Source organism: Loxodonta africana, chromosome 18, assembly GCF_030014295.1.
Source record: "Loxodonta africana isolate mLoxAfr1 chromosome 18, mLoxAfr1.hap2, whole genome shotgun sequence".
Lineage (NCBI taxonomy): Eukaryota > Metazoa > Chordata > Mammalia > Proboscidea > Elephantidae > Loxodonta > Loxodonta africana.
In genome coordinates this window covers 72,449,449-72,476,652 of record NC_087359.1, presented here as the reverse complement: position 1 = coordinate 72,476,652, position 27,204 = coordinate 72,449,449, and the positions used below count along the sequence as shown (strand labels likewise).

General features: G+C 44.5%; 1 protein-coding gene across 1 annotated transcript in view; it reads right to left on the bottom strand.

Annotated features, from left to right (window-relative positions):
* Positions 1–3,045: 3,045 nt before the first annotated feature.
* The window catches only part of USP43 (ubiquitin specific peptidase 43), an 84,302-nt gene continuing 60,143 nt past the window's right edge, over positions 3,046–27,204 (bottom strand). The window contains exons 12-14 of the mRNA XM_064270362.1: positions 24,026–24,184; positions 22,241–22,405; positions 3,046–4,823 (exon numbers count right to left, since the gene is read on the bottom strand). Of these exons, the coding sequence (XP_064126432.1) occupies positions 3,733–4,823; positions 22,241–22,405; positions 24,026–24,184 (1,415 nt within the window). The 3' untranslated portion in view covers positions 3,046–3,732. The remainder of the gene's footprint in view (positions 4,824–22,240; positions 22,406–24,025; positions 24,185–27,204) is intronic.

The window sequence follows — 27,204 nt, the reverse complement described above, 5'->3', positions numbered from 1 at the left end:
TGCCCAATGCAACGCATCTTTTGATTTCTTGACTGCTGCTTCCATGGATGTTGACTGTGGATCCAAGTAAAACGAAATCCTTGACAACTTCAATCTTTTCTCCGTTTATCATGATGTTGCTTATTGGTCCAGTTGTGAGGATTTTTGTTTTCTTTATGTTGAGGTATAATCCATACTGAAGGCGTGGTCTTTGATCTTCATCAGTAAGTGTTTCAAGTCCTCTTTACTTTTGCAAGCAAAGTTGTGTCATCTGCGTAACAAAGGTTGTTAATGAGTCTTCCTCCAATCCTGATGCCCCATTCTTCTTCACACAGTCCAGCTTCTCAGATAATTTGCTCAGTATACAGATTGAATAGGTACAGTAAAAGGATACAACCCTGTCGCACACCTCTTCTGATTTTAAACCATGCAGTATCCCCTTGTTCTGTTCGAACGACTGCCTCTTGATCCATGTACAGATTCCTCAGGAGCACAATTAAGTGTGCTGGGACTCCCCTGCTCCGCAATGTTATCCGTAATTTGTTATGATCCACACAGTCAAATGCCTTAGCATAGTCAATAAAATACAGTAAACATCTTTCTAGTATTCTTTGCTTTCAGCCAGAATCCATCTGACATCAGCAACGATATCCCTGGTTCCATGTCCTCTTCTAAATCTGGCTTGGATTTCTGGCAGTTCTCTGTCCATATACTGCTGCAGCCGCTTTTGAAAGGTCTTCAGCAGAATTTTGCTTGCATGTGATACTAATGATAGTGTTCTATAATTTCCACATTCGGTTGGATCACCTCTTTTGGGAATAGGTATAAATATGGATCTCTTCCAGTCAGTTGGCCAGGTAGCTGTCTTCCAAATTTCTTGGCATAGACGAGCGAGCACTTTCGGTGCTGCATCCCTTTGCTGAAACATCTCAATTGGTATTCCATCAATTCCTGGTTTTTCACCAATGCCTTTAGGGCAGCTTGGCCTTCTTCCTTCAGTACCAGCAGTTCCTGATCATATGTTACCTCCTGAAATGGTTGAACGTCGACCCATTCTTTTTGGTATAGTGACTCTGTGTATTTCTTCCATCGTCTTTTGATGCTTCCTGCATTGTTTAATATCTTCCCTATAGAATCCTTCAGTATTGCAGCTTGAGGCTTGAATCTTTTCTTCAGTTCTTTCAGCCTGAGAAATGCTGAGTGTGTTCTTCTCTTTTGGTTTTCTATCTCCAGGTCTTTGCACACATCATCATAATACTTTACTTTGTATTCCCAAGCCACCCTTTGAAATATTCTATTCAGCTTTTACTTCATCATTTTTTCCTTTTGCTTTAGCTACTCGATATTCAAGAGCAAGTTTCAGAGTCTCTTCTGACATCCATTTAGGTCTTTTATTTCCTGTCTTTTTAATGACCTCTTGCTTTCCTCATGTACGATGTCCTTGATGTCATTCCACAACTTGTCTGGTTTTCGGTCAATAGTGTTCAACTTGTCAAATCTATGGTTGAGATGATCTCTAAATTCAGGTGGGATATACTCAAGGTCATACTTCAGCTCTCATGGACTTGTCCTAATTTTCTTCAGTTTCAACTTGAACTTGCATAAGAGTAATTGATAGTCCAATCTACAATTGGCCCCTGGCCTTGTTCTGACTGATGATATTGAGCTTTTCCATTGTCTCTTTCCACAGATGTAGTCAATTTGATTCCTGTGTATTCCATCTGGTCAGGTCCATGTGTATAGTTGCTGTTTATATTGGTAAAAAAAAGATATTTGCAATGAAGAAGTTGTTGGTCTTGCAAAATTCAATCGTGCAATCTCCGGCATTGTTTCTATCACCAAAGCCATATTTTGCAACTACCGATCCTTCTCCTTTATTCCCAACTGTCGCATTCCAATCACCAGTAATTATCAACGCATCCTGACTGCACGTTCGATCAATTTCAGACTGCAGAAGTTGATAAAAAAATCTTCAATTTCTTCATCTTTGGCCTTAATGGTTGGTGCGTAAATTTGAATAGTAGTCGTATTAACTGGTCTTCCTTGCAGGCATATGGATATTATCCTATCACTGACAGCACTGTACTTCAGGATAGATCTTGAAATGTTCTTTTTGACGATGAATGCAATCCCATTCCTCTTCATGTTGCCATTCCCAGCATAGTAGACCATATTACTGTCCAATTCAAAATGACCAATGCCAGACCATGGCTAGAAGGACCATATAAAGGCAGTTCACTGCACCACACTAACACACAGGTCTACTAGTATACATGTAGTCCTCTGGGTTATGGCAGGGTCTTCCTGCTTTCTCTATTATGTTAATTATTTCTATCTCCTGACTGATGCTCAGTTCTAGAAAACAGGAGCCAAGCCAAGCCAGTTGCCATCAAATCAGTTCTGACTTATGGCAACCCTACTTATGCTGAGTAGAACTGTGCTTCATAGGGTTTTCAGGGCTGTGACCTTTTGGAAGCAGATCACCAGGCCTTTCTTCCGAGCCTCTGTGCGGACTCGAACCATCAACCTTTCAGTTAGCAGTAAAACGTTTAACCGTTCTCACCACCCAGGGACAGTCAATTAATGGTGCATCAAGGCAGGCCTGAAACCCAGCAAGTACAAGAACTCTAGAGAGAAAGGAGTCACAAGTGTGAGCTGATAGACTTGTATTTCTTTAGAAAAAAGGAAGTACTTTTAATTAAAAGCATTTTCAAATTTCAGAACAACTCAAGTAACTACTTTCTGTATCAGTAGCAATGAACCAGGCTTACACAGTAGGAACAAAAATTAGTCAATCACAAACCTAAAAGAAAAGAAAACAAACCACGTTGCTGTCAAGTCTATTCCGCTTCATAGCAACCCTATAGGACAGAGTAGAACTGCCCCACAGGGTTTCCAAGGAGCAGCTGGTGGATTCCAACTGCTGACATTTTGGTTAGCAGCCATAGCTCTTAACCACTCTGCCACCAGCGTTTCCTCATTTATCACAAAAAAAAAAAAAAAAGATGTCAATAATTCAGACAACCACTTGTATATTTCAGTGATGGACTTTTATTAAAATTATACATAGATCTCATAACTAAAAAAAAAGAACTTCCTTTTGTTCATAGTACCAAAATAGTTATCTTTTTAAAATACCTTGAAAAAACTTTAACACAATTAATTTATTATATATTAAATATTTTAAAACTTCATCTTTCCCATCTCTCTCCTAGAATTTTGCCTTAAAATCCCTATTACATTTTTTCTCTCTTTAATGCTTTATCCCAGAGAAGCATTAAAAAAGGAAGAAAAAGATTTTAAGTCCAACCAATGTTTAAAAAAAAGATTTTTAAAAGGAGTTGCCAATGACAATATTTGATACAACAAAAATAATAAACATTTTTATTAATTATGCTCAAAGGTTTACCTACATCCAAATCACTCTGGAGTACAGGTATTCAGGTCCTGAATTATTTAAACAAAAGATCAGTTCTTGCCCTGAAATGGTAATGCTGACCCAACAGTACCCTCTAGTGGCCTGGCGGTATAAAAGCACCCAACAATACAGGAAGATACTTGGACATTGGGTGCTGGAAGTCTAGACATGAAGAAGGGGGAAAAATAATCCACCCCCCGCCCCCACCCAAGACAACTGACTTAGCAAAAGCCCACTCAACACAGGCTACCTATGGGTGTGCCCTGACAATTGTAGCTACTCAGTGCAAAATTGCAAGAATGCCAGCCAGTTTCACACAACACTGGAATGGGCCTTCAAAAGCTGGATTCCGGTAAGTTCTTCTTCCGGCCTAAGGAAAGAGTGTGGTATTTCACCCTTTGCAAGGTGCTGTAGGAAGTCTGTTCCCCCGGGACACTCCTTTGGGAAGTGCCAAGTGCACTGCCCTTCGTGGGCCTGCTGGCCTTGCGAGGAAGCGGGAGAGAGCTGGGCGCCGAGCAGAGGTCCCTCTCCAGGTAGCTGGCCGGGCCCCTGGCCAGGCTCTCCCTAATCCCCAGGGAAGGGGACGGGCCTCGAGTTTGCGCCTCGGAAGCTGGGCTCAGCCTGCCACGCACCAGGGTGCCTGAGGACGCGTGCGGGGCAACTTCGGCCCTGTCGCTCTTCCTTTTGTTCTCCTTCTTCCGAAACACAGACCTCAGGAGGGAGAGCGTGCCCTGATGGTATCTGTCTGTCTCTGAGTCCCTTTCGTCCACATCGGCCCTTACCTTGGCTACCGTGTTCTGGCGACTGTCCTTGCTATTTCTATATAACCCCACAGCATTGGGCACCTCCTTGGGGGAGGTTACACTGCTATTGCTTCCCAGATGGCTGCTGGCCCTACAGTTCCCGCTCCTCTGGCCCTCGGGTCGGGCTGGTCTCTCACTCTCAGCTGAGGGCGTCACAGTGAGGGGCAGGTCAAACTTTTTGGGAAGCCTGATATCCTGACTTATGTTTTCCTGTAGTTTTCTTGCTGCGTTTAGAGCGTCTGAGTTTCCAGGGACCGGACAGTGGTTGGCATGGGCCGAGAGGTGGGACACCCCGACCTGTGCGCCCCCACTGGCTTGTCCACTGTCTTCTTCATGCGTGGAGAGGGTGGAGTTAGAGCGCGGCGTGGGTGACCTCTCTTTCCTACCTGTGGCACGGGTCAGCAGCGGAACAATGGACCGACTTGTGGATCGAGGTCTCCGTCTGGACTCCAGGTACTCCACCAACTCCACGGATGCACCGGGTGGTTTCTCCTTGTGTCCAAAAGACCACCGGAGGGGCATGGTCTTGAAGGCTCCCTGCTTGGTTCGGGAAGGGGTGGGAGCCTTCATGCTGATGCTTCTGCCTTGGATGCTCCGTACCAATGGCCCGGACTCCAACCCTGCTGAAAGACACCAAGAGCGTTAGTGCCAGAGAATATTCCAGCCGCAGGAAGGGGAACTGCAGCACTGCCGTTCATAGGACAAGGATTTATAGCGTGCCTCTGACATATCTGGCACTAAGCGGCGTAGTGGTTAAGTGATATGGCTGCTAATCAAAAGGCTGGCAGTTCAAATTCACTAGCCGCTCCTTGGAAGCCCTATTGGCAGTTCTAGTCTGTCCTATAGGGTTGCTATGAGTTGGGATGGGCAGGGGTTCCCTGGGTGGAAAACCCTATAGAGCAGTTCTACTTTGTAACACGTTGGGTCATTGTGAGCGGGAATCGACTCAACGACAACAGGTTTTTTTGTTTGTTTCTTTTAGTATTCTAGGCATGAGGCATTAGTGGTTCTGTGGTAGAATTCCCGTGGTTTGATTTCCGGCCAATGCACCTCATGCATGGCCACCACCCATCTTTCAGCGGAGGCTTGCGTGTTGCTTGATGTTAGACTGGTTTTAGCAGACCTTCCAGACTCAGATGAACTAGGAAGAAAAAGCCTGGCAATCTACTTCCAAAAATCAGCCCATGAAAACCCTGTGGATCACAAAGGTCCCATCTGCAACTGATCACAGGGATGGTGCAGGATCGGACAGTATTTCACTCCCTTGTTCATGGGGTCACCATGAGTAGAGCCAACTCAATGGCAACTATCACCCACAATGCTAGATATAGGGGATACAGCAGTGAACAAGACCATATTGTTCCTGCCCTTGTGGAGCTTCAGTGTTTTCATCCACAGTTCTATGGAAGTCCGTTGACATATATTTGAAATCACTGGGCAAGGTAGAAGGTACTTATAGGCCATGGTATCTCAGATTCCTGATAAAGTCCAGTCTCAGGGGCATCTAACTCCAAGATTTAACTTCATTTTCACCCATCTTTAAATTACTTCCATGAAATGGACTGCTCAGCAAAAGTCCCTGCTTTTCCAGGTCAAATTAGGGGACTGCAGCTTTCAAACCCAAGGATCTCAGGTGTTCATCCTGGGCTAAAAATGGAACTGTGTGCTTAATTTCATCAGAGTTGCCACACATGCCTTCTTCCTTATTTGCCTTGAAATAGCTGTATGTACGTGGGAAGTTTTTGATATATACTGCTAAGTGACAAATAGAGTCTAGGGAAAACTAAAGTAATCCCACTTGTAAAAATAATTATATACACATGCATACGTGTATAGGTGTGTACGTATGTGTATTACACATGCATGTGGAAACACATAAACGAACATGAAGAAATGAATGCTAAAACAACGAGGTGTGCAGGGGGCCAGGGGGTGCTATTATGGCTTACTTTCTTCTTCATTCTTTCCTGCATCAACAATCTAAAGCAAACATACTCATAACCAAACTGTGTGCTGAAGTTTAAGAAACACTCAGCCACTAGTTCTTGTGCCATTAAAATGCCTTGATTTACAGGATGCCTACAATCACCGAGAAAGAAACCTTCAGCAGAAACACACAGTCCACATGGTCAAGGGAAGTCACATGCGTTTAGGGAAGACTCAGTCAACAACACAAACCTTTCACCCAACTGTCCACTCTCAATATGCTGGATCCTCAAGGAGTATGGGAGCAACTCCAAAAATGAGCAAGGGCCACTGTCACAAAAAAAAGAGTTGTGACAGTTTATGTGTCAACTTGGCTAGGCTTTGGTTCCCGGCTGTTCGGCCAAACACTCGTCCAGTTGCTGTCACGGTGTAGCTGCAGGTGATTAGATCAGCTGGCCTTAAGTGAGCAGATTAGCTTCCATAATGTAACCGAATGTTGTTGTTTTGTTGTTAGCTGCCATCGAGCCTGTTTCCGCTCATGGTGACCCCATGCACAAAGGAACAAGATGCTACCAGTCCTGTGCAGTGTTTGGCTGTGGATCCATAGGGTTGTCATTGGCTGGCTTTGGGAAAGGGATGGCCAGTCCTTTCTTCTTCGTCAGGAAGCTCTGCTGAAACCTGTTCAGCATCAAAACAACACCCACTGATAGCCAAGTAGTGACGGTGCACGAGGTGCAGGGGCTGGAACGGCACCCGGGTCTCCTGCACGAAAAGTGAGAATTCTACCCTCGAACCACAAGTGTCTCCCGTGATGTAACATAACCACATCTAATATAATGTACTGTATTCACCTGCCATAATATCATCTAAGGGAATGTAAATAATCAATCAGTTGAGATCATATCAGTGTAGGGTAGACCCTAAACCTAATCACTTCTGTTACAAAAACACCAGAATAGACACATGGGTGACACACACGGGGAAAGACAGACACCAGGTGACGATCGCCTACAAGCCAAGGAACCAAGGAGTGCCCGAAGCTACCAACAAGGAAGCCATCCACACAGCAAAGACTCCGATCTGGACTTTTAGCCACCACAGCTGTGAGAAAATAGACTCCTGTTCTTTAAACCCACCCCCTGGTGTCTGTGCTCCGGTAGCACAAGCAAAGCGAGACAGTGGCGCTTTAAGGAGAAAGACCCCGGGCTTCCAGAGGCACAGCAGAGGGCTTGGGGAGAACAGAGGAACGGGGCAGGGTCCCTGTGAGCACCACGGGGGAAGCACAGTCCTCGTTAGCCAGGCTTCCCAGGAAGAAGGGACTGAAGAGGGGTAGAGCCTGTTAGCCACAGGAGGACTTTGACAGCACATCAGGGGTTCCTAGGACATTTTGCCTTTCAGGGTTTTCACAGATAATTTTTTTTGTATTTTTTTCTGCCCTCTTTTTTTTGTGTTACCAGCAATAGACACAATTGCACTCAAAATACTTGTAATTTCCATTTGGATTGATCTGGCTGCTCCCCCATTAAATTCCCATACCTCAGAAAAAAAGGTTCTGGTATCTGGGACATGTGTGAGATTTGTTCTGTCCCCCAGCCCCGGGAAGGCCAGAAGGGAGGCTTTGTGTGAGGAGGACAAAGCTGTGACTTTTAGCCTTTCAAAAGGAGAGAAGGTCGTCTGCAGCCCTGGCAGGTGGTTAGATGACTTGGCAGCCGACCTAAATAGCTGCCCTTCCTTTCTTCCTGGTATGAAAGGCCCTGCGGCCAGAGCTGACATCAGCACTTGAGCTATATTTCACAGACCTCGCAGAGGCCAGAGAAACTCGTTTCTCCTCTTTCTCAAGACAGCGCTGAAAAAGCCCCCTCGGCACTCTTTTCTTTCTTTCATGCTATTTATTGGACTATAACGCGATCTGAGAAAGAGCATTGGGTAAACTGAGACATAAATGGTGTAAGGACAGAAGGAAATGAGAACACAGCTGTCCCAGTTCCAGTTGCTGTCAACTCTGACTCATGGCAACCCCACGTGTGTCAGGTAGAACTGTGCTCCATAGGGTCTTCTTGGCTGTGATCTTTACAGCAGTAGAACGCCAGGCCTTTCTTGTGGTGCCGCCAGGTAGATTCTAACTGCAAACCTTTCAGTTAATACCCGAGGGCAAACAGTTTGTGCTCTCTAGGGCCTTTAAGGCAGAGCCTGCTGCCATATCTACTAAGCAGCGCCCTTCTTGTCTGGATGCTCCCCGCTTGGGAAATGGACTTCTGGGATGCTGGGAGCTAGATGCAGGTGTGCTGTTCAGGCTCCCCCTCCCCGAATTCCCTATCCCCACTCCAAGAGGAGTCTGTGGCCTTGCTCACACCCAGTTTGAACCAGGAAGGACCCAGAGCCAATGAACAGTTGACATTAAGAATGTGGATAGCTAAGTTCTTCCTGAAGGTTATACAGGCCCCAGAGGACACAGGATGAGCTTCTCGGGTCCCGCGAGAGCCCTCTTTGCACAGCTGGTGCCTCTGCCCTGGTGGGCACGGCCGCACCCACAGGAGGGCTCTGGAACTAGTGGATACTGTCCTGAGAAATGCCATGCCTGTTCCTGTCCATGTAGCCACCTTGATTCCTATATGACTTTCTATCCTTGGCTAAGGAAATCGGGCATCTCCACCTCTGAAACTGAGACAATGGGACAAGGCTGTGAAGGAAAAAGGATATGCTGCAGTGGTTAAGAGCTATGGCTGCTAACCAAAAGGTCCACAGTTCAAATTCACCAGCCGCTCCTTGGAAACCCTATGGGGCAGTTCTACTATGTCCTATAGGGTCGCTATGAGTCAGAATCAATTTGACGGCAATGGGTCTGGTTGGTTTTGGTCCTACCACTGGCCATCGGCCATCAGGAGCCGAGACCACTGTGCCTTCCTTCGCTCCCAAGAATCACAGCCGGTCAGAGCTCCACTGGGCAGAAACAGAAAAATAACCACACATAGGGGTCCTGCAGCCAGAGAATTAAGAACAAACAGAGCAAACCAATGGGTCAAGGAAGAAACCAAAAGAGAAATCAGAAAACACTTAGTCGAATGAAAAAGAAATATAACACCTTGAAACTTACGGGACACAGCGAAAGCTGTGCTCAGAGGGAAATTGATTGCTGTAAACACCTACATTAAAGAATAAACAGAACAATCAAACTACTAATGAAATAGAACCACTGGAGAAAACAGATAACTTAAAAATTCCTAAGGACATTCAAGTACAGAAGAACAAAATAACCCAAAAATGTGACTTCCAAGTTTTAAAATTGAGAAAATGAACTGAAAGGTTGGTTACTATCGAGACTCAAATGAACAATCTGAAAGACAAAGTGAAAGAAACATCTCAGACCACAGAGCAAAATGGCAAAGAGATATGCATCACAAGGGAAAAAGGAGGAGGGGCAGGTACTTAGAGACCAGAAGACCCAACAGACAAATGGTAGGGATTTAGGAAGCAGAAGAGACAACAAAACCAGCTGCCATCATGCCCGTTCTGACTCATGGCAACCCTGTGTGTGTCAGAGTGTAACTGTGCCCCACAGGGTTTCCGATGGTTGTTCTTCTGGAAGCAGATCACCAGGTTTTTCTTCCAAGGTGCCTCTGGGTGGACTCAAACCACCAATTTTTAGGTTAGCAGCCAAGTGTGTTAACTGTTTGCACCATGCAGGGACTCTGGAGAGACAATAATGAAGCAAAAAATAAATGAAAATTTCCCCTACAAAAAAGGCCTGAGCTTATAGAAAGAAAGGCCTCCCTTAGCTCTAGGCAGGGTTGATGAACGAAAACACCCTGGGCATATTCTGTAGAATTCCTGAACCCCAAGCTCAAAAAGAGAATCTGTAAAGCTTCCAGGCAGAAAGAACAAGTGACTCTCACATCAAAAGGATTCTCACCTGCAATTCTGGGGCTTGGGAGACCGTGGGAAAGTCTCTACAGACGCCTCAGAGAAAAGGATGTCACTCCAGAGCCCTGCAGGCAACCGAGCTGCCACTCACTTGCAGGTGAAAGAAAAGATTTGTGGCTGGGCAAGGATTTAGAGAGTGTATCAGCCACATAGCTGAGAAAGAGCTCTGACCAAATAGGAATGAACCAGAGCCAAGCCTTCCGGGAGGGGATGACAAAGGGCAGAACAGCAGCGATGAGCTGTGGCCCTGCATCCATGCGGTCCGTCCTGCAGACAAGGACAGACGGACAGAGCATGGAACATCAGGCTGAGTCAGTGCGCTCGGGACAGAAGAGGGACCACAAGGGGCATTTGAATCAACACCGCAGAGTACTGACCCATCTCAGCAAAAGCTAAGAGTTGGGCGTGGGGGATTCTAAAACAGCCCAGAGGGAGGAGGTGAAAGGCAGGGAAAGAGTGGTGACGCGGAAGTATTGTCTAGGTCTCACCTTATGGAGGAAGGAGAGGAGCTGGTGGTGACATAGAGTGCCTCGGGGGATTGGCCAGTTGCCATCATGTTGATTCTGACTCACAGCAACCCATGAGCGTCAGAGTAGAGCTACGCTCCAGAGAGTTTTCAGTGGATGATTTTTCGGAAATAGATCACCAGGCCTTTCTTTTGAGGTGCCTCTGGGTGGACTCGAACCTCCAACCTTCCTGTTAGCAGCCAAGCATGGTAACTGTCTGTACCACCCAAGGAATCCTCAGGGAAGTAGCTGGCCTCTGACATCCACATAACAGTAGAAAAATGTGTGAAGTAACAACAGCAGAACTTACAAATTAACAAGGGGGATAAAAAGGAAAAAGTAACAAGACCAAACCAGGAAAGATAAAAAATACAAATTCTCAGATGAAATCACGTTTTGCAGGTGTTACCTTAGATATGAATGAACTGCATTCTCCCATTACAAGACAGACACTGAAATTTTTACTTATTAAAAAAAAAAAAAAAAAAAAACCATAGGATGCTGTTTACCAGAAATCACTTAAAACTAACTCAAAAAGGTAGGCTCATAAAGCAATAAAGAGATGGGTAAAGACCTACCAGGCAAATGCGAAGAAACAAAAGGAGGAGGTGAAATTATTCATCTTGAACAAGGCCTAACTTGAGGTTAAAAACACTAAACAGGATGAAGCGCAACATTAGAAGGATAAAGGGCACAAGTTATGAAGATCTAATGGTCATAGACTTGTGAATACCTATTAACAAAGCAGCTTACAATATAACCCAGAAAGTATTAAGATTCAAGGATTACTTGATAAAAATACAGTTAAAGAGGAAGGTTTTATTATACCTCCTAAATCCAGGCAGAGCTAGATAAGGCAGATTTAAAAGCATAGGGGAATTGAATAAAACAATCACCTAACCTAATAGTTACGATACAAAACTCGCAGCCCGCAAACAGAGAACATACATTATTTTACAGGGAACATTTACAAAACGATCAGCATGTACTTTATCACAAAGACAACTCAGAATCAATAAAGGAGTAATTTTCTAAACCACGTTCTTGAATCATAAGCCACGAAATCGGAAATAAAGAAAAAGGTGACAAAAAAATGAAATAACTGAAACTAAGAAACAAACTCCCAGATAAACTTTTAGATCAAAGAGGAAATCAGAATTGAAATGCCTTCCTCTGCAGTAAACACTGAAAAGGAGAAAGCCAACCTCTGAGGCACAATAAAAGCCACAGAGGAAATTTTTATAATTGAAGGTTGTTATTATACGGAGAAGCTAAGGAGGCTGAAGTCTCGAACCCATAGGCATGTTTTTATAAAAATGGCACAATAAGGTATTTTTATATTTTTTTCTTATGGAGCACCACTCCCCCACCACTCCCAAGTGTATATGCTATAGCCAGGGAGCCCGTCAGTGGTGCAAACATTAATGCCCTTGGTTGCCAATGGGAAGACTGGAGGTTCAAGTTCACCTAGAGGCGCCTTGAACTAAAGGTCTGAGGATCTACTTCGGAAAAATTAGCCATTGAAACGGTATGGAGCACAGCCCCTCTCTGACACACATGGAGTCACCAAGAGTCAGAGTCAACCTGAGGACAACTAGTTTACTAGATATTCCCTACAAAACTTGGACTCACCCATCTCAGTTTAAGAAGTCTTCATTGTTACTATGTCCCGCCATAACCAGAGCCACCAGAAAGATGATGTTCTCAGGCCAGAGGCATAGCGAGGGGGACCAGAAATGAGCATTTGCCTGAAGGCACAAGTCCAAGGGGGCACCAGATGAGGCTGGCCGGCAAGCCCCACCCCCTGCCAGCATCATGGAGGAGGGAAGGGAGGCTGATTACCCTCGCTACGCCTCTGCCTTAGGCTTAACAGTGTTTCTCTAAAGTGGGGTGCTGACCTTGGTAAGGACAATTCTTTACTGACTGGTACCATCCCTAAGCATTCCAAAAAAAAAACCAAACCCACTCCTGTCAAGTTGATTCCCACTCATAGTGACCCTTTAGGACAGAGTAAAACCGCCCTACCAGGTTTCCAAGGCTGTAAACCTTTACAGAAGCCGACTACCACATCTTCTCCCGTGGAGCGGCTGGTGGGTTTGAACTGCCAACCTTTTGGTTAGCAGCCAAGCACTTCAACCACTGTGCCACCAGGCCTCCCCTGGGCATTGCAGGACACTAAATGCTAGTATACAACCAGAATGCTTCTTAGAAGCGGGGATGGCGAGACTTCAGCTCACTTACTTTGAACATGTCATCAGGAAAGACCAATTGCTGGATAAGGACATCATGTTTGGTAAAGTAGAAGCTCAGCAAAAATGAGGGAGACCCTCAAAAGAGATGGATTGACAAGAGAGCCACAGTAACGAACTTAAGCATACAAACGATCATGATGGTAGTGCTGGACCAGGCGACATTTAATTCTATTGTACATAAAGTCACCAAGAGTCAGAGCCAACTCGATGGCAACTAACGGCAAACATTGGTGGCCTCCCTCTCTTCCCCAGCCCCTAGTAACTGCGATAGCCAAAAACACCCTCCCACATATTTCCAAACCCATGGAGGTGAGGGGAAGTGTTGGCACCAACTGTTAGTGAAAATCAATATCCTAGATTTTGATCTCGCCCAGGTTTATGAATAACAAGAAAACAAGGCTGGATTTTTCAACCATTTCATAGCTTCTCAAACAGGTTTCAAAATCTGTGAAGAGGGAAAGCTCCCCTTAGAGGCAAGGTTATTGCAGTGTCTGAATGGAAGAAACTCTAAGTTGGAATTTACGTCTGAGAGTCTCGGAGCTAGGACTGGCAACCAGAGGGGACTGAGGTCCATTTTTCAGCCGTGTCACACCGGTGGTTCAGTGGGAGAATTCTTGCCTCCGGTGCGGGAGGCCCAGGTTCAGCTCCTGGCCAACGCATCTCATGCACGGCCGCTACCCATCTATCAGCAGAGGCTTCTGTGTTGTTGTGATGCTGAACAGGTTTCAGGGGAGCTGCCAGACTAAGAAGGAGGAGGAACAAAGCCTTGACGATCTACTTCCAAAAATCAGTCAGTGTAAAACCCACGGATCACAACTATCCGATCCACAACCAAGCTTGGAGATGGTGCAGGACTGCGCAGCCTTTTGTTCTGTTGTACGTGGAGTCGCCACGAGTTGGGGCCAACTTGACAGCAGCTAACAACATTTCCAGTAGGTGAGCTTATGATTGGTGACTTCCGGGTTCCATTTTCTCCTCTGTAAAAATTGGCTATAATTGCGCCTCTCCCTGGGTTTTTGAGGACTACGTTAGATAAAGTAAGTGAAATGCCTGCCAGGATCTGGTGGAAAGTTATTCCTCAACAAATGTTACTTCCCACCCTGCCCCTCTGTTGCAAGCAGCAGAGATGGGGAGTTTTCCTGTGGCTGCGCCTGACTCCTATCTGAGCACCTTGTGAAAAGCTGGGCCATCCTTTGAAGTTGCCTCCTCAAGGGAGTGTCAAACACATCTCTCCGTGGGAGCCCTGAGAAATGGCCTGAGGTACTGCTCCGTAAGACAGAGCTGGGATGGATTTATGAGCTTGTCAGAGACAATGCTGATGGGAATGAACAAGCTTGGGAAAGTCTTTTCTGTTTCACATAAAAGAAAACAAAAAAAGTCGCTGTCAAGTCAATTCTGACTCATGGCGATCCTATGCGTGTCAGAGTAGAATTGTGTTTCAGAGGGTTTCCAATGGCTGATTTTTCAGAAGCAGATCACCAGGCCTTTCTTCCAAGTTTCCTCTGGGTGGGTTCGAACCTCCAACCTGTCAGTTAGTAGCCCAGTGCTAACCCATTTGTGCCACCAAGGGATTCCATTGTTTTATAGGTGTTGCCCTAAACGTGCAGTCATGAAAATACGAGGGGAAAAAGCAATGCCCAGACAAGGAGAGCCAGACCACAACACATTAAACAGTCTGTCTGCACAGAAATGTATTCTAAGGAAATCAGACACAAATCCAAGATGCACGCAGAGATGCATTTTTTCTAACAGTGAAATATCGTGAGGCACAACGCCAAACACTGAAGAATAAATTAACCAAAATGTGAAACATAAACCATTGTAAACCAGAAGGTTGACTTAAATAATCTAAAACCATAGCTTGAACATTCTATTCTTGCAGGGTGATGGATTGCTTTTACATGGCCTTTCCCACCATGGTCTTGTAACTCCCACCAAATAACTGGGTGGGACTATACAGATGAGGTGTTTGTGGCCCACCAAGGGGCTTGGATAGCTTTCTAAAAATGTAAATAAGGTGCATGGCACCCTTGTGGGAGTGGGACCATGCAAACAAGGTGTATGGAACTCTAACGAGGGTCAGTTTTGCCATCCCACTAAGCTCAAAATGAGCCATCCCAGAGGCAGGAAGGAGGGACCTCACTACCACCAAGAGGAAGAGATGGAAGCACAGCATGTCTTTTGGACCTGGGGTCCCTGTGCTGAGAACCTCCTAGACCCGGGAGACACAGAAAGAGAGGTGCAATCACACAGAGGACAGTGAGAGACGGTAGTGCGGCAGCGGCTAAAGCAATAGCGGCGCGAGGTGGCAGGAACGAGGAGACCAGCGCGAGACGGCTGCAGTGAGGCTCACCAACCCGTGAAGCAAGAGAGCTGAGCGCCTTTGGGCCAAGGTTTACTGCTGGAGCAAAAGAGCTTTTAACACTTACCAAGCAGGGAAGAAGCTGGCCCAAGGGGCCGAGGGCCAGAGAGAGGTCTGCCTGGTGGCACAGCTGAGGATAGGCTGTACTGATCCAAGAACTGTATCCTGAATCATTTCTAATCCTGAATTGTAACCTGTTCCTTCCCTAACAAACCCTATAACCTATGAGTTCTGCATGGCCACTGCAATGAATTATCAAACCCATCAGGGAAGTTGAGAGCCCCGTGGGAGGGATGGCTGGTGTCAGAACTGGTGAAAAAAAAAAAAAAAAGTTTGGAGGGTAGAGGTATGTCTGACCTCCTCCTCAGAGGAATCAGCCTTGGGCTGTTGATCTTGACTCTCCTTCCCACTTGTGAAGTTAGAGGAGGTCTGATGCCTCCACCACACCATTTTTACGATCCCATTTATTCACTAATGAATATCTAATAAGAATCTGGTAGATGCCAGAACTGTGTTGAGTGCTTTGATACAGTGGCGTTATAAATACAAAAATAAGCAGCTGCTGCCCCAGCAAGTCCATTCCTAGTTATGCACTCATCAGAAATGCAGTCATAAATACAAGGAAAGACATGAACAATTAAGTTCATAGCAGTAATTTTCCAAAGTAGCAAACCAGAAACAACCCCAATATCAAACTACAATAGAATAAATAAACAAAATGTGAAATACTCTTATAATTGGGAAATTTTGATGCTGGAAATGGTGCAATCCACCAAGGCGGAAGTGCCATGGGAGGACAGAGAAGGAGGAGCCACAGAAGGCATACACTGCACAGAGAGAACCAGGAGGGTATGGTCCACAGCAAGGATTTTTGGAGAACCCATAAATAACTCAAGAACCCAGAAATCCATAATAGTTCAAGATGTTTCCCCTGACGGTCAAGTCAAACTTTTCAGGTCAGACCACTCAGGGTGACCTCTGTGGTAGATTCTGGCCCATCAGTGAACCCAAGAAAAGAAGGAGGGGGCCACGCATATGATCATCTCTATGGATGCAGAAAAAGTGTCTGATAAAATCCAAGACCTTTCTTGACAAAAATCCTAAAGAAGACTGGAGTAGAAGGGAAATTCTTCAGTATGATTCAGGGCATATATGAAAAGCCAACAGCCAACATTATACTTAATGGAGTAAGACAGAGCTTTCCCCTTGAAATCCGGAAGAAGACAAGGGTGCCCGCTCTCACCACTTCTATTCGATACTGTATCAGAAGTCCTAGCCAGAACAATAAGACAGAAAAATAAATAAAAGCTTTCAAGATTGGAAAAAAAGAAGTAAAATTATCTCTATTAGCAAATGATATGATTCTATACCTAGAAAATTCCAAAGGGTCCACAAGAAAACTTCTAGAACTAATAGAGGAATATAACAAAGTTGCAGGGTACTAGGTCAACAAACAAAAATCAGTTGGACACTAGCAGTGAGAAATCTGAAAGGGAAATAGGGAAACAACCCCACTTACAATAGCTTCTAAGAGATTAAAATACCTAGGAATAAATCTATCCAGGGGCGTGAAGAACTTATGCAATAAGTATAAAACATGCTGAAAGAGATTTAAGAAGACTTAAATAAATGGAAAGATGTTCCATGTTTATGGACTGGAAGACTTAATATTGTTAAGATGTCAGTACTACCCAAAGCGATCTACAGATTCAATGCAATCCCAATCAAAATTCCAACAGCCTTCTTTACAGAAATAGAAAAACCAAGCCTGAACTTTATATGGAATGGCAAAAGGCCCTGAATATCTAAAACAATGTTGAAAGAGAAGAACAAAGTGGGAGGACTTATACTGCCTGATTTTCAAATATACTCCACGGCTACAGTAGTCAAAACAGGCTGGTACTGGTATAACAATAGACATTTAGACCAACAGAATAGAATTTAGAGTCCAGAAATAACCCAGCACATCTATGATCAACTGATTTTTGACAAGGGTGCTAAGTCCACTCAATAGGGAAAGAAGAGTCCCCTCAATAAATGGTGCTGGGAAAATTGGATTTATACATGCAGCAAAATGAAACAGAACCCACGTCTCACACCATACACAAAAATAAATTCAAAATGGATTAAGGACCTAAATATGCAAACTAAAACCATAAAATTCTTAGAAGAACAAGAAGGGGCAACGCTGTCAGGCCTAGCTTTCAGCAATGGATTATCTAACATAATAACAAAAGCACAAACAGCAAAAGACGAAATAAATAAATGGGACCTCATAAAAATTAAAAATGTTCATCAAAAGACTTTACCCAAAAAGTAAAAAGACAAACTACTGACTGGGAGAATATCTTCAGAAACCTTATCTCTGATAAGAATCTAATAACCAAAAAATATATATAAAACTTTGACAACAACAAAAAGACAAGTAACCCAATCATAAAATGGGCAAAGGACTTGAATAGACATTTCACCAGAGAGGACATTCAAATGGCCACCAGACACATGAAAAAATGTTCAGTGTCATTAGCTGTCAGAGAGTGCAAATCACAACCACAATTAGATGCCATTTCACTCCTACTAGGATGGCTAAGAATGAAAAAAAAAAAAAAAAAAACAGAAAATAACAAATGTTGGCAAAGATGCGGGGAAATTGGAACTCTTATCCATCACTGGCTGGAATGCAAAATGATACAGCCATTGTGGAAATCAGTGTGGCAGTTCCACAAAAAACTAAAAATAGAACTACCATATGACCCAGACATTCCACTCCTATGTATATACCCAAAAGACTTGAAAGCAGAGATTGAAAAAGAGACTTGTATACCAATGTTCATTGCACTATTCACAATAGCCAGAAGGTGGAAACAACCTAAAAGCCCATTAATAGATGAATGGATACACAAAATGTAGTACATACATACAATGGGATACTACTCAGCCTGTAGAAGAAGTCTTGATACTACAGTGTGGATGGAGCTTGAAGACATTATGCCGAGCGAAATAAGCTAACCACAGGAAGACTAATATTTTATGACCCCCCCTTGTATAAAAAGACAAGAAAACATAAATGTATAGAGACCAAAGTTCACTAGTGGTTACCAGGGGCGGAAGAGAGGAAGAAAAGGGGCATTATCAGTGATGGAAAAATTGCAATGATTAATGGTAGGGTTGCACAGCTGATTATTGTAATTGCTATCAAGAAGTTGTACACTTGTAAAAAGCTGAATTGACAAAAGTTGTATGATAGATATATTTATAAGAAGGACAAAAAAAAAAAAAAAAGAGTAGCTCCTGAGGCTGCTTATGTACAAGCAAACACGTCACGGGATTTGGTTCCTTGTCTGGAGGTTTAGAGTCATGGTTTCACGGGATACCCCAGTTAACTGGCCTAATAACATATTTAGTGCTTCTGTTCTACCTCCAAGTTTGTCGCATAGAGCCTGGGGTCTTAAAAGCTTAAAGCAGCCATCCAAGGCACAACAATTGGTCTCTCTCTGTTCATCTAGATCAACAAAGGAAGAAGGAGAGTCAGGAATAGGAGGAGGAAATGGATATATGGCTAATTGCCTCCATGAACAACTGTCTCCTTTGCCACGAGATTGGAAGAACTGGATGGTGCCCAGCTACCATTATTGAACATTTTGATCAAAGATTCCATAGAAGAATCCTGATCAAAAGGCAGAAAATGCAGAACAGAATTTAAAATTCTCATGGACTCCAGACTTTCTGGAACCACAGGGTGGTAGATGAACCCCTGAAGCTATTGCCTGGAAATATAATCTTTAAACCTTAAACCAAAAATATTCCCTGAAGTCATCTTAAAACCAAACAATAGTTTCACTTACCTAGCAAAAAAGGTCTGCCTTGATCATTATGCTCTTTTAAGAACTATGGCACATATATGGTACAGTGGTTAAGAACTTGGCTCCTAACCAAAAGGTCAGCAATTCGAATCTACCAATTATTCCTTGCCTATGGGGCAGTTCTACTCTGTCCTATAGGGTCACTATGAGTTGCAGTTGACTCAATGGCAACAAGTTTGGTTTGGGTTTTGCATATGGGATCAAAGTGACAACAGCAACTAGAAAGATTAGATAGGAACCTTAGGGAGCAAGAAGTTTATGTTAATGAGGGAGGAACAACTCAGAAAAGGAGCGTGAGAATGGTTGCACAACTCAAAGAATGTAATCAGTGTGCCTCAATGGTACATGAAGAAACTGTTGAATTGGTAAATAAAACTTAGAAGAAAAAAAAAGATGGGTTCCCCCAACGCTTTGCTCTTTCTTTTACAAATCTCTGGATTTTTTTTTTTTTTAATTGACAATAGTGAACAGTCAAAAGACAACAGCATACCTTTCTCTTTCTCATATATAACATAGTACGGAAAACTATATGTCTCTGAGTTATCTCTTTGACAAAAGGCATTAAATGAAAGAACTATTGCTACAGACCAAATATATATGTCTCACAATGTTAAGCAAAATAGGCTAAACAAAAAGAATGTATATAATATGATTCCCTTCATATAAAGTTCCAAAACAGGCAAAACTAATCTACAGTGTTAGAAGTCAGAATAATGCCTACTTTGACCTCTGGGGAGAAGGGAAATAGGAATGACTGGGGCAGGAGCAGATTTCTGGAACCTTCTCTATCTTAATCAGGGTGATAGTTACATGGGTACATTTACTTTATGATAATTCATCAGGTGTACACTTGTGATTAGTATACTTACTGTATGTATACTAGACTTTAATAAAAAAAAAGCTTAAAAATCTAATACATGAGCTAATAGGAATCAAGAAAATTAAAGAGTAATTAGAATGTGTTACAGTCTTCTCACTGAAGGAGCACAGAGGCTGAAGACACATACACACCAGACCACACACACCCCCCAGACACTACACATATACACCCCCACATGCATACCACATACCCCATAGCCCACACACATCACACACACCACACTATACACACACACCACAGACACTATACATACATACATCCCACAAGCCGTATAACCCCACACATATCATACACAGCACACACAAACAGCACATGCTACGCACACCACACATGTGCACACCATACATACACACCATACAAACACACCATGTACACTGTATACATACATTCGACACCACACACACACACCCCACATACCCCATATCCCCACACACACTCACACACACACCACACACACACACACCCCACACACCCCATCCCCCCACACACAAACACACACTCACACACACCCCACACTCAATGCATACACATATACACACCATTCTTATTTAAGGACTGTTTCCACAGTTATTCCCTCAGTCTCCTGCATCTTCCTCTCTCTCGCCCTCTAGACTGGATCATCTGAACACTAAGGTGCTCTATCATCTCCCATTTAGCAAAGGAAAACAAAACCTGCCGTGAGCCCACACTCCTCAGCAGCCACCGGCCTTCTAATGACCATATATGGTGGCATTTACACCCACAGTCACCTCCTCAACCCCAGCCTCTTCTCCGTCTACTGCAGCCACGCTTCTAATCTTCCTCCTCTACACTAACTACAGATGAGCTTGGCCAGCGCTGGGCACTCTCCCCCAGTCAGCTCCACGGTCACCTTCCGTCCTCACCTAGCTCAATCCCTCGGTGGTATTTCACACAGCTGACCACATCCACGACCGTGTTCTTCTCGCATCTCTGAATCACATTGGACTGGCTTTCTTCCCATTTCACTGGCTGCTCCTTCTCAGTTTCTTTGTCGGCCGCTTCACCTCTGCTCAACCAAGCTCCCTGTGGGGAGCTCCAGGGTTTGATCCTACGTTTTTACTGTTTTCTATCTTTACTATATCTCTCGGAGAGCCCAGCCAGCCCCATGGTCTTACATTCCACGCACGGGCTGATAATTTCCAAATTTTTACCTCTAGCCCTGGGCACACTTCTCAGCTTAGATTTGTGCTAGACAACTGCCTAATTATCGTCTTGACTTGGATGTCTTCCAGGAATCTCAAAATGACCATGTCAAACATTTCTTGATTTCCCCCAAAACTGACTCTGCTCCTTCCCAATCTTTCCATGTTATGAAATGTATCACTATTGACTTAGTTATTTCGGCCCTAACAAAGAGTCATCCTTAATTACTCTTCCCCTCACACCCCACAGGCAAAATCAGCAAATGCTGTTAGCTCTGTCTCCAAGATATATCCCGAACCTGACCATCTCTTACCTAACACACTAGTCCGAGGCACCACTTTCTCACCTAGGTAGCTGTAATAGCCTCCTAACTGGCACTCTTCCTTCCACTCTTGCCCCTCTATGATGTAATCTCCACTCAGCAGCCAGGGTAGGTGTTTTAAAAATACAAGTAAGATCCCATCTTTCCCTGTTCGAAATCCTCTATAGCTATCCACTGCACTTCCAGAAAAATCCATGCTCGTACCATGATCCGAGGTCACGATCTAGCCCCTGCCTCCCTCCCATCGCCCTCCTCCTCATTCATCCTGCTCTGGCCACGACTCTGGTTTCCTTCTGCTGCTGACACCTATCCCATGCTCACTCCCACCTCAGATCCTTCACTGTTGGTAGTTCTCTGTCTGGAACACACTCTCCAGACTTCGACACGACTCATTCTCTCCCTCACTTCAGGTGTCTGCTCAAGTGCCACCTACTCAGAAAGGTCTTTCCTACCCACCTTATCTAACAGGGCCTTCTGCTCCCCTTCTCCCTCATCCCCAGATCAATGTCTTCTTCCTCCGATTATCTACCACTTAGCCCTTGGTACTGCTTCTAGCCACATCACTCTATTAGTTTGCATGTTTACACTTCATCTTCCCCATTAGAACGGAAACCCCAGAAGACCAGAGAAAGAACACGCCTGTGGCTGGAGAGCAGTGGATTGGGTGGGAGAGGTGGGCGAAGGCTTGGTCAGGAAAGACCTTATTTGAGAGTCAAATAAACTCTCCTAACAACTGATTCTTTACACTCAAGGCTATAAAATGCAAACACTTTCATAAACATGAGAAATAATGGCCTTTGTAGAAAATGAAGTCAGCGATTTAAATAAATGTGGTAAAACATACCCTTTTCCTGATGGACGAGGCTGTTGGTGAAGACAGGAGAGTCGGGCATGGGCGGCAGGGAGGGGCAGGGGGCGGAGCTCCAGGACAGCAAGCTCCCCCTCGTGCTGCCATTGTTGCTCCCAAGCCTCAGGAGCCAGTGATCAGATAGGGAGGAGCTGACGGAACCTGCAGAGAAAACAGACAGGGAAGGCTAGATCCCGGCTTCATCGCTCCATTGTCCCAGAGGAGCTTTTCAAAGCCGTGCCCAGCCCCACTCCCCCATCTCTGAGCCCTGGAACAAAGAGAACCACAGCAGAATTCCATAAAAAACAGGCTTTTTAACTGTGATTAACAAAACCCCTGGGCTGTGCAAATGGTTAACACACTCAGCTGTTAACTAAAAGGTTGGAGGTTCAAGTCCACCCAGAAGTGCCTCAGAACAAAGGCCTGGCAATCTGCTTCCAAAAAACCAGCCACTGAAAACCCTATGGAGGACAATTCTACTGTGACACACATGGGGCCACCATGAGTCGGAGTTGATGCCACAGTACCAGGTGTAACCTGTGATCCATTGTTCATGTGATCCATTGTTCATGTGATCCATTGTTCATGTGTTCCTTAAAAATCAGGGAAGGCATTTGGGCACAGAAATCAAAGTATGATGATGAGTACTGAAATGGCTTTCATGAAATTACTTGTCACCAACAATAAATATGGTATATTTTCTATTCTTCTTTCAACATTTATCTTCTGTAAAAGAAAGCCAGACCTTGCTTAGGTTTGATTTAGACTTGCTGGAGATTCTTGGTGTTATTTTTCAAAAACTGTTGTGGAGAAAATCTGAGTAATAAAAAAAAATGCTTTCTTGTCTCAAAGATAAGGGTGGCTGGTGTGCAGAGTGAAATAAACCACCTAAGAAGGTCAAATTTGACTTTCTATCGCTAGACTTCCAACCAAGGTTGAGGATCTTATTCCAATAAACATATCATTTGGAATGTGGTTAAGGAGCTAACATTTCCTAGAAAAGGCCCTGCATCCCTTACAACTGGCCCTCCCTTTCTAGAGGAAGGACTAACATAGGTTTATATTATCTACCTAACCACTTGCTAGGAGCCCTAGTAGCACAGTGGTTAAAGCGCTCAGCTGCTAATCAAAAGGTCAATGGTTTGAGCCCATCAGCTGCTCTGTGGGAGAAAGACGTGGCAGTCTACTTCTGTAAAGACTGCCTACGGGGCGGTTCTACTCTGTCCTCTAGGGTCTCCATGAGTTAGAACCAACTCGACAGCAGTGGGTTTTGATTTGTTATCCAATTGCTGTGGAGCTGACCCTAACTCACGGCGACCCCACATGTGTCAGAGTAGAACTGTGCTCCATAGGATTTTCAATGGCTGATTTTTCAGAAATAGATTGCCAGGCTTTTCTTCCAAGGCACCTCTGAGTGAACTCAAATCACCAACCTTTTGATTGGCAGCCAAGCATGTTAAACATTTGTACAACCCAAGGACTCCTATTCTTTTACTGTATGAGTTTAACTAAATCTGGCTTGACGGGAGTAAGACCAGGAATACAGAATTCCACACCACCAAGTGTCACCTGCCCCAGACATGAACAATTATTCTTTTCCCCTTTTTGGATTTCAATATGTCTACTCCATATCCTTACAAACAGGACACTTGTACAGCAACAACCAGGTTGCTTCTTTCTGATCCTTCCCTGCCTCTCCTCTTCACATCTTATTGAGCATCCTCCCAATTCCTAACGTGACTTCCCAACTCCCCATCTCCTGGAACAGGAAGCAGCACCTACCTCTCATGGAGCTGCTGGCCGACCAGGAAGGGATGCTGTCTCGTTTCTGATAAAATAGAATGTAAGCCCCTCGGGTATTGACCTCATCCTCTCGAAGCGGTTCCACTGTGCTGTCGTCATAACTGTACCACCGACCATCCAGGGAGTTCCGGCAGTAGGCTGCAAAGGCCCAAACCCCAAGTCTCAATTATTGGAGCCCCAAAAGCCAGGAAGGCATTTCCCACTGGCAGAGATGAAAATTGGACCTGCTTGTAATGGAGTGAAAAAAATTAGTCCATTTGTAGCCATAAATGAATTTTGTAGAATTAGAAATGACCAGTAAGTTGTACTCTCACATTCTTACTAATACACTGATAAAGTATATTGTTATTTTAAATTGAATCCTTATTTTGTAGCTCTTGCTCAGTCAAAAGTCTCCAATAAAAGGAAGCGCCAAGTTATTTTAGCCAGAAATAATGTGAAGGAGGTGGGCGAAGATGGCAGGATAGTCAGATGCTTCGTGTTGTCCCTTTTACAACAAAGACCCAAAGAAACAAGTGAATCAGATATATATGACAATCTAGGAACCCTAAGCATTGAACACAAAGCTGAAGAATCAGATTGAATGACAGGTAGGAGAAACAATTCCAAAACAGTAGAAATGGAGAATTATGGATCACTGGCGTCCTGCTAGCCAAATCTGCACAACACAGACATATTGAGACAAGTAGCATCCCAAGCCAAAACCCACCCCACCTGGTACAGTTAAGCAGAAGTGACTCTGCACATACCTCCAAAGTCAAATAGGAGTGATACCAGACCTGCGAAAATTAAGTGCAAGCACCCAACACATCATGCACACCGCAGCACCCCCGCCAGAGCTGCACGAGCTGAAGGGCACTTCCTTCCCCTCACCCATCGCCCTCCTCACTCTGACACCAGTCTGGTGGCATTCAACACTGCCAAGCCCCCTAAGCCAGGAACTCGCGGCCCCGACCTGGACGTGCCCGTCCCTTTGCCCAGCCGCTGGTGTAGATGGTGCATGGACTTGCAGCACCCTCCACCCCCTGCAATCAGCTGCACCAGCACCTTGCTGGCTGAGTCAGCACAGCATGTCCTCATTAGGATAAGGCAGGCAGGGTTCCCAGCCAAAGCCGGCTATCAGCAGCCAAGCAGGAGATGCAGATCTGTTGCATTCAACATCGGCCAACCCTGAAGCCAGTAACTCTCTGCCTGGACCAAGGTGATCACCCCTCCACCCACCCACCCACTGGCACAGGGGGTCCACAGACTTACAGCACCCTCCAGCCCCTGCAATCAGCCACACCAGTACCTTGCTGGTCAAGCTGGCACAGCATGACCATTTTGTGACATGGTGGGCAAAGTTCCAAGCTGAAGCCTACTTCACTTGTAGCAGTCAAGCAGGAGTTGTAGACCTGTGGCATTCACCACCATCCTGCCCCCAAGAAGGGAGCTCAACCAACCACACTGGGAGCCCAAGGGCTGGCAGTACCACCCATGTCACCCAGCTCCCATAATGGGGGCATGAGGACCAGTGGTGCCCCTCAATCCCTCCAGCCAATGACACTGAGCATTCAAGGACAGGCTGCACAACCCCCCCCCCCCCCCACACCCAACCATGACATGCTCTAGCAGACAAGGGCATGCCCTCCAACCAGGCACCTGTGGGCAGTTGACAGTCCCCTGCCTCTCCTCTCACATCACCCCCGACTACAGCCAGAGACTTGTACCTTCTCAGAACACCCGGACGTAGACCTGCCCAACCAAGACTGTAACTGACAGTCCCCACACAGCACGCCTGGTAACTGATGACCTGGGCATCTTTGCCTCGACCATCCAACAAGCAGCAGAGCACACACACAACACCCAACCCAATGACCAGGGAGAATACCCCCTGTAGCCATGCCAGGTGACCAGCAGGACAGATACATTATCTCACCAAAAATGCCACCTACATCCTCAGCAGCCCTGCAAGAACAGTGAACAGTCCCATGCTCACACACCTACTACCTGCCCCACCCACACAGAGACAGGAGCTTCAACTTGGCCAGAATAGCAACTAGAGTAGCACACACGCACAGCCTACTGGATATATCAAAACAAAACAAAAATTCAGGATGCAATAAACAAACATAAAATAAATAAATACAATAGCTTCTTGATGCTTCAAAGACAACAGTCAATATCAAATCATATAAAGAAGCAGGACAAGATGGCTCCAGCAAGCAAACAAAATAAAGAACCAGAACACCTTCCAGAGGATGATAAGGCAATGGAACTACCTGATAAAGATTTCAAAAGACTAATACACTGAGCTGTCTAAGAGGTCAAGAAAAAGATCAGGAAAAACGCAGACAAAACCAAGGAAAACACAGACAAAGCAATATAAGAATTGATGAAAACAATACAAGAACAAAATGACAGTTGTATGGTTTCTAGTATGGTTACAAGAAACCATATAAAAACAGCAACTAGAAATCCAAGATTAACAATAAAATTTCAGAATTAGACAATTCAATAGTAGGATATAGGAGCAAAATTGAGACAATGGAAGACAGAATTAGTGAGACTGAAGACAAATCCCTTGACAACAATTTGTTTGCAAAAACCTCAGAAAAAAGGATGAAGAAAAATGAAGAAAGCCTAAGAATCGTGTGGGACACTATCAAGAGGAAAAACTTACGTGTGATCAGAGTTCCAGAACAGGGTGATAATGGGAAACAAAAAGAGAATTGTTAAACATTTGCTGGCACAAAACTTCCCTAATATCATGAAAGACAAGAAGATACCCATCCAAGAAGCTCAACGAACCCCATACAGGATAGACTCCAAAAGAAAGCCACCAAGACATATCATAATCAAACTTGCCAAAACCAAAGATACAGAAAGAATCCTGAGAGCAGCTAGAAAAAAATGAAAAGTCACCTACGAAGGAGAACAAATATGATTAAACTCTGACTACTCAGCAGAAACTATGCAGGCAAGAAGGCAATGAGATGACATACATAAAGCCCTGAAGGAAAAAAACCTGCCAGCCAAGAATTATATACCCTGCAAAAATTGTCTCTCAAATACAACTGCAAAATTAGGACATTTCCAGATTAACAGAAATTAAGGGAATATGTAAAAACCAGACAAAAATTACAGGAAATATTAAAAGGAGTCCTCTGGTTAGAGAA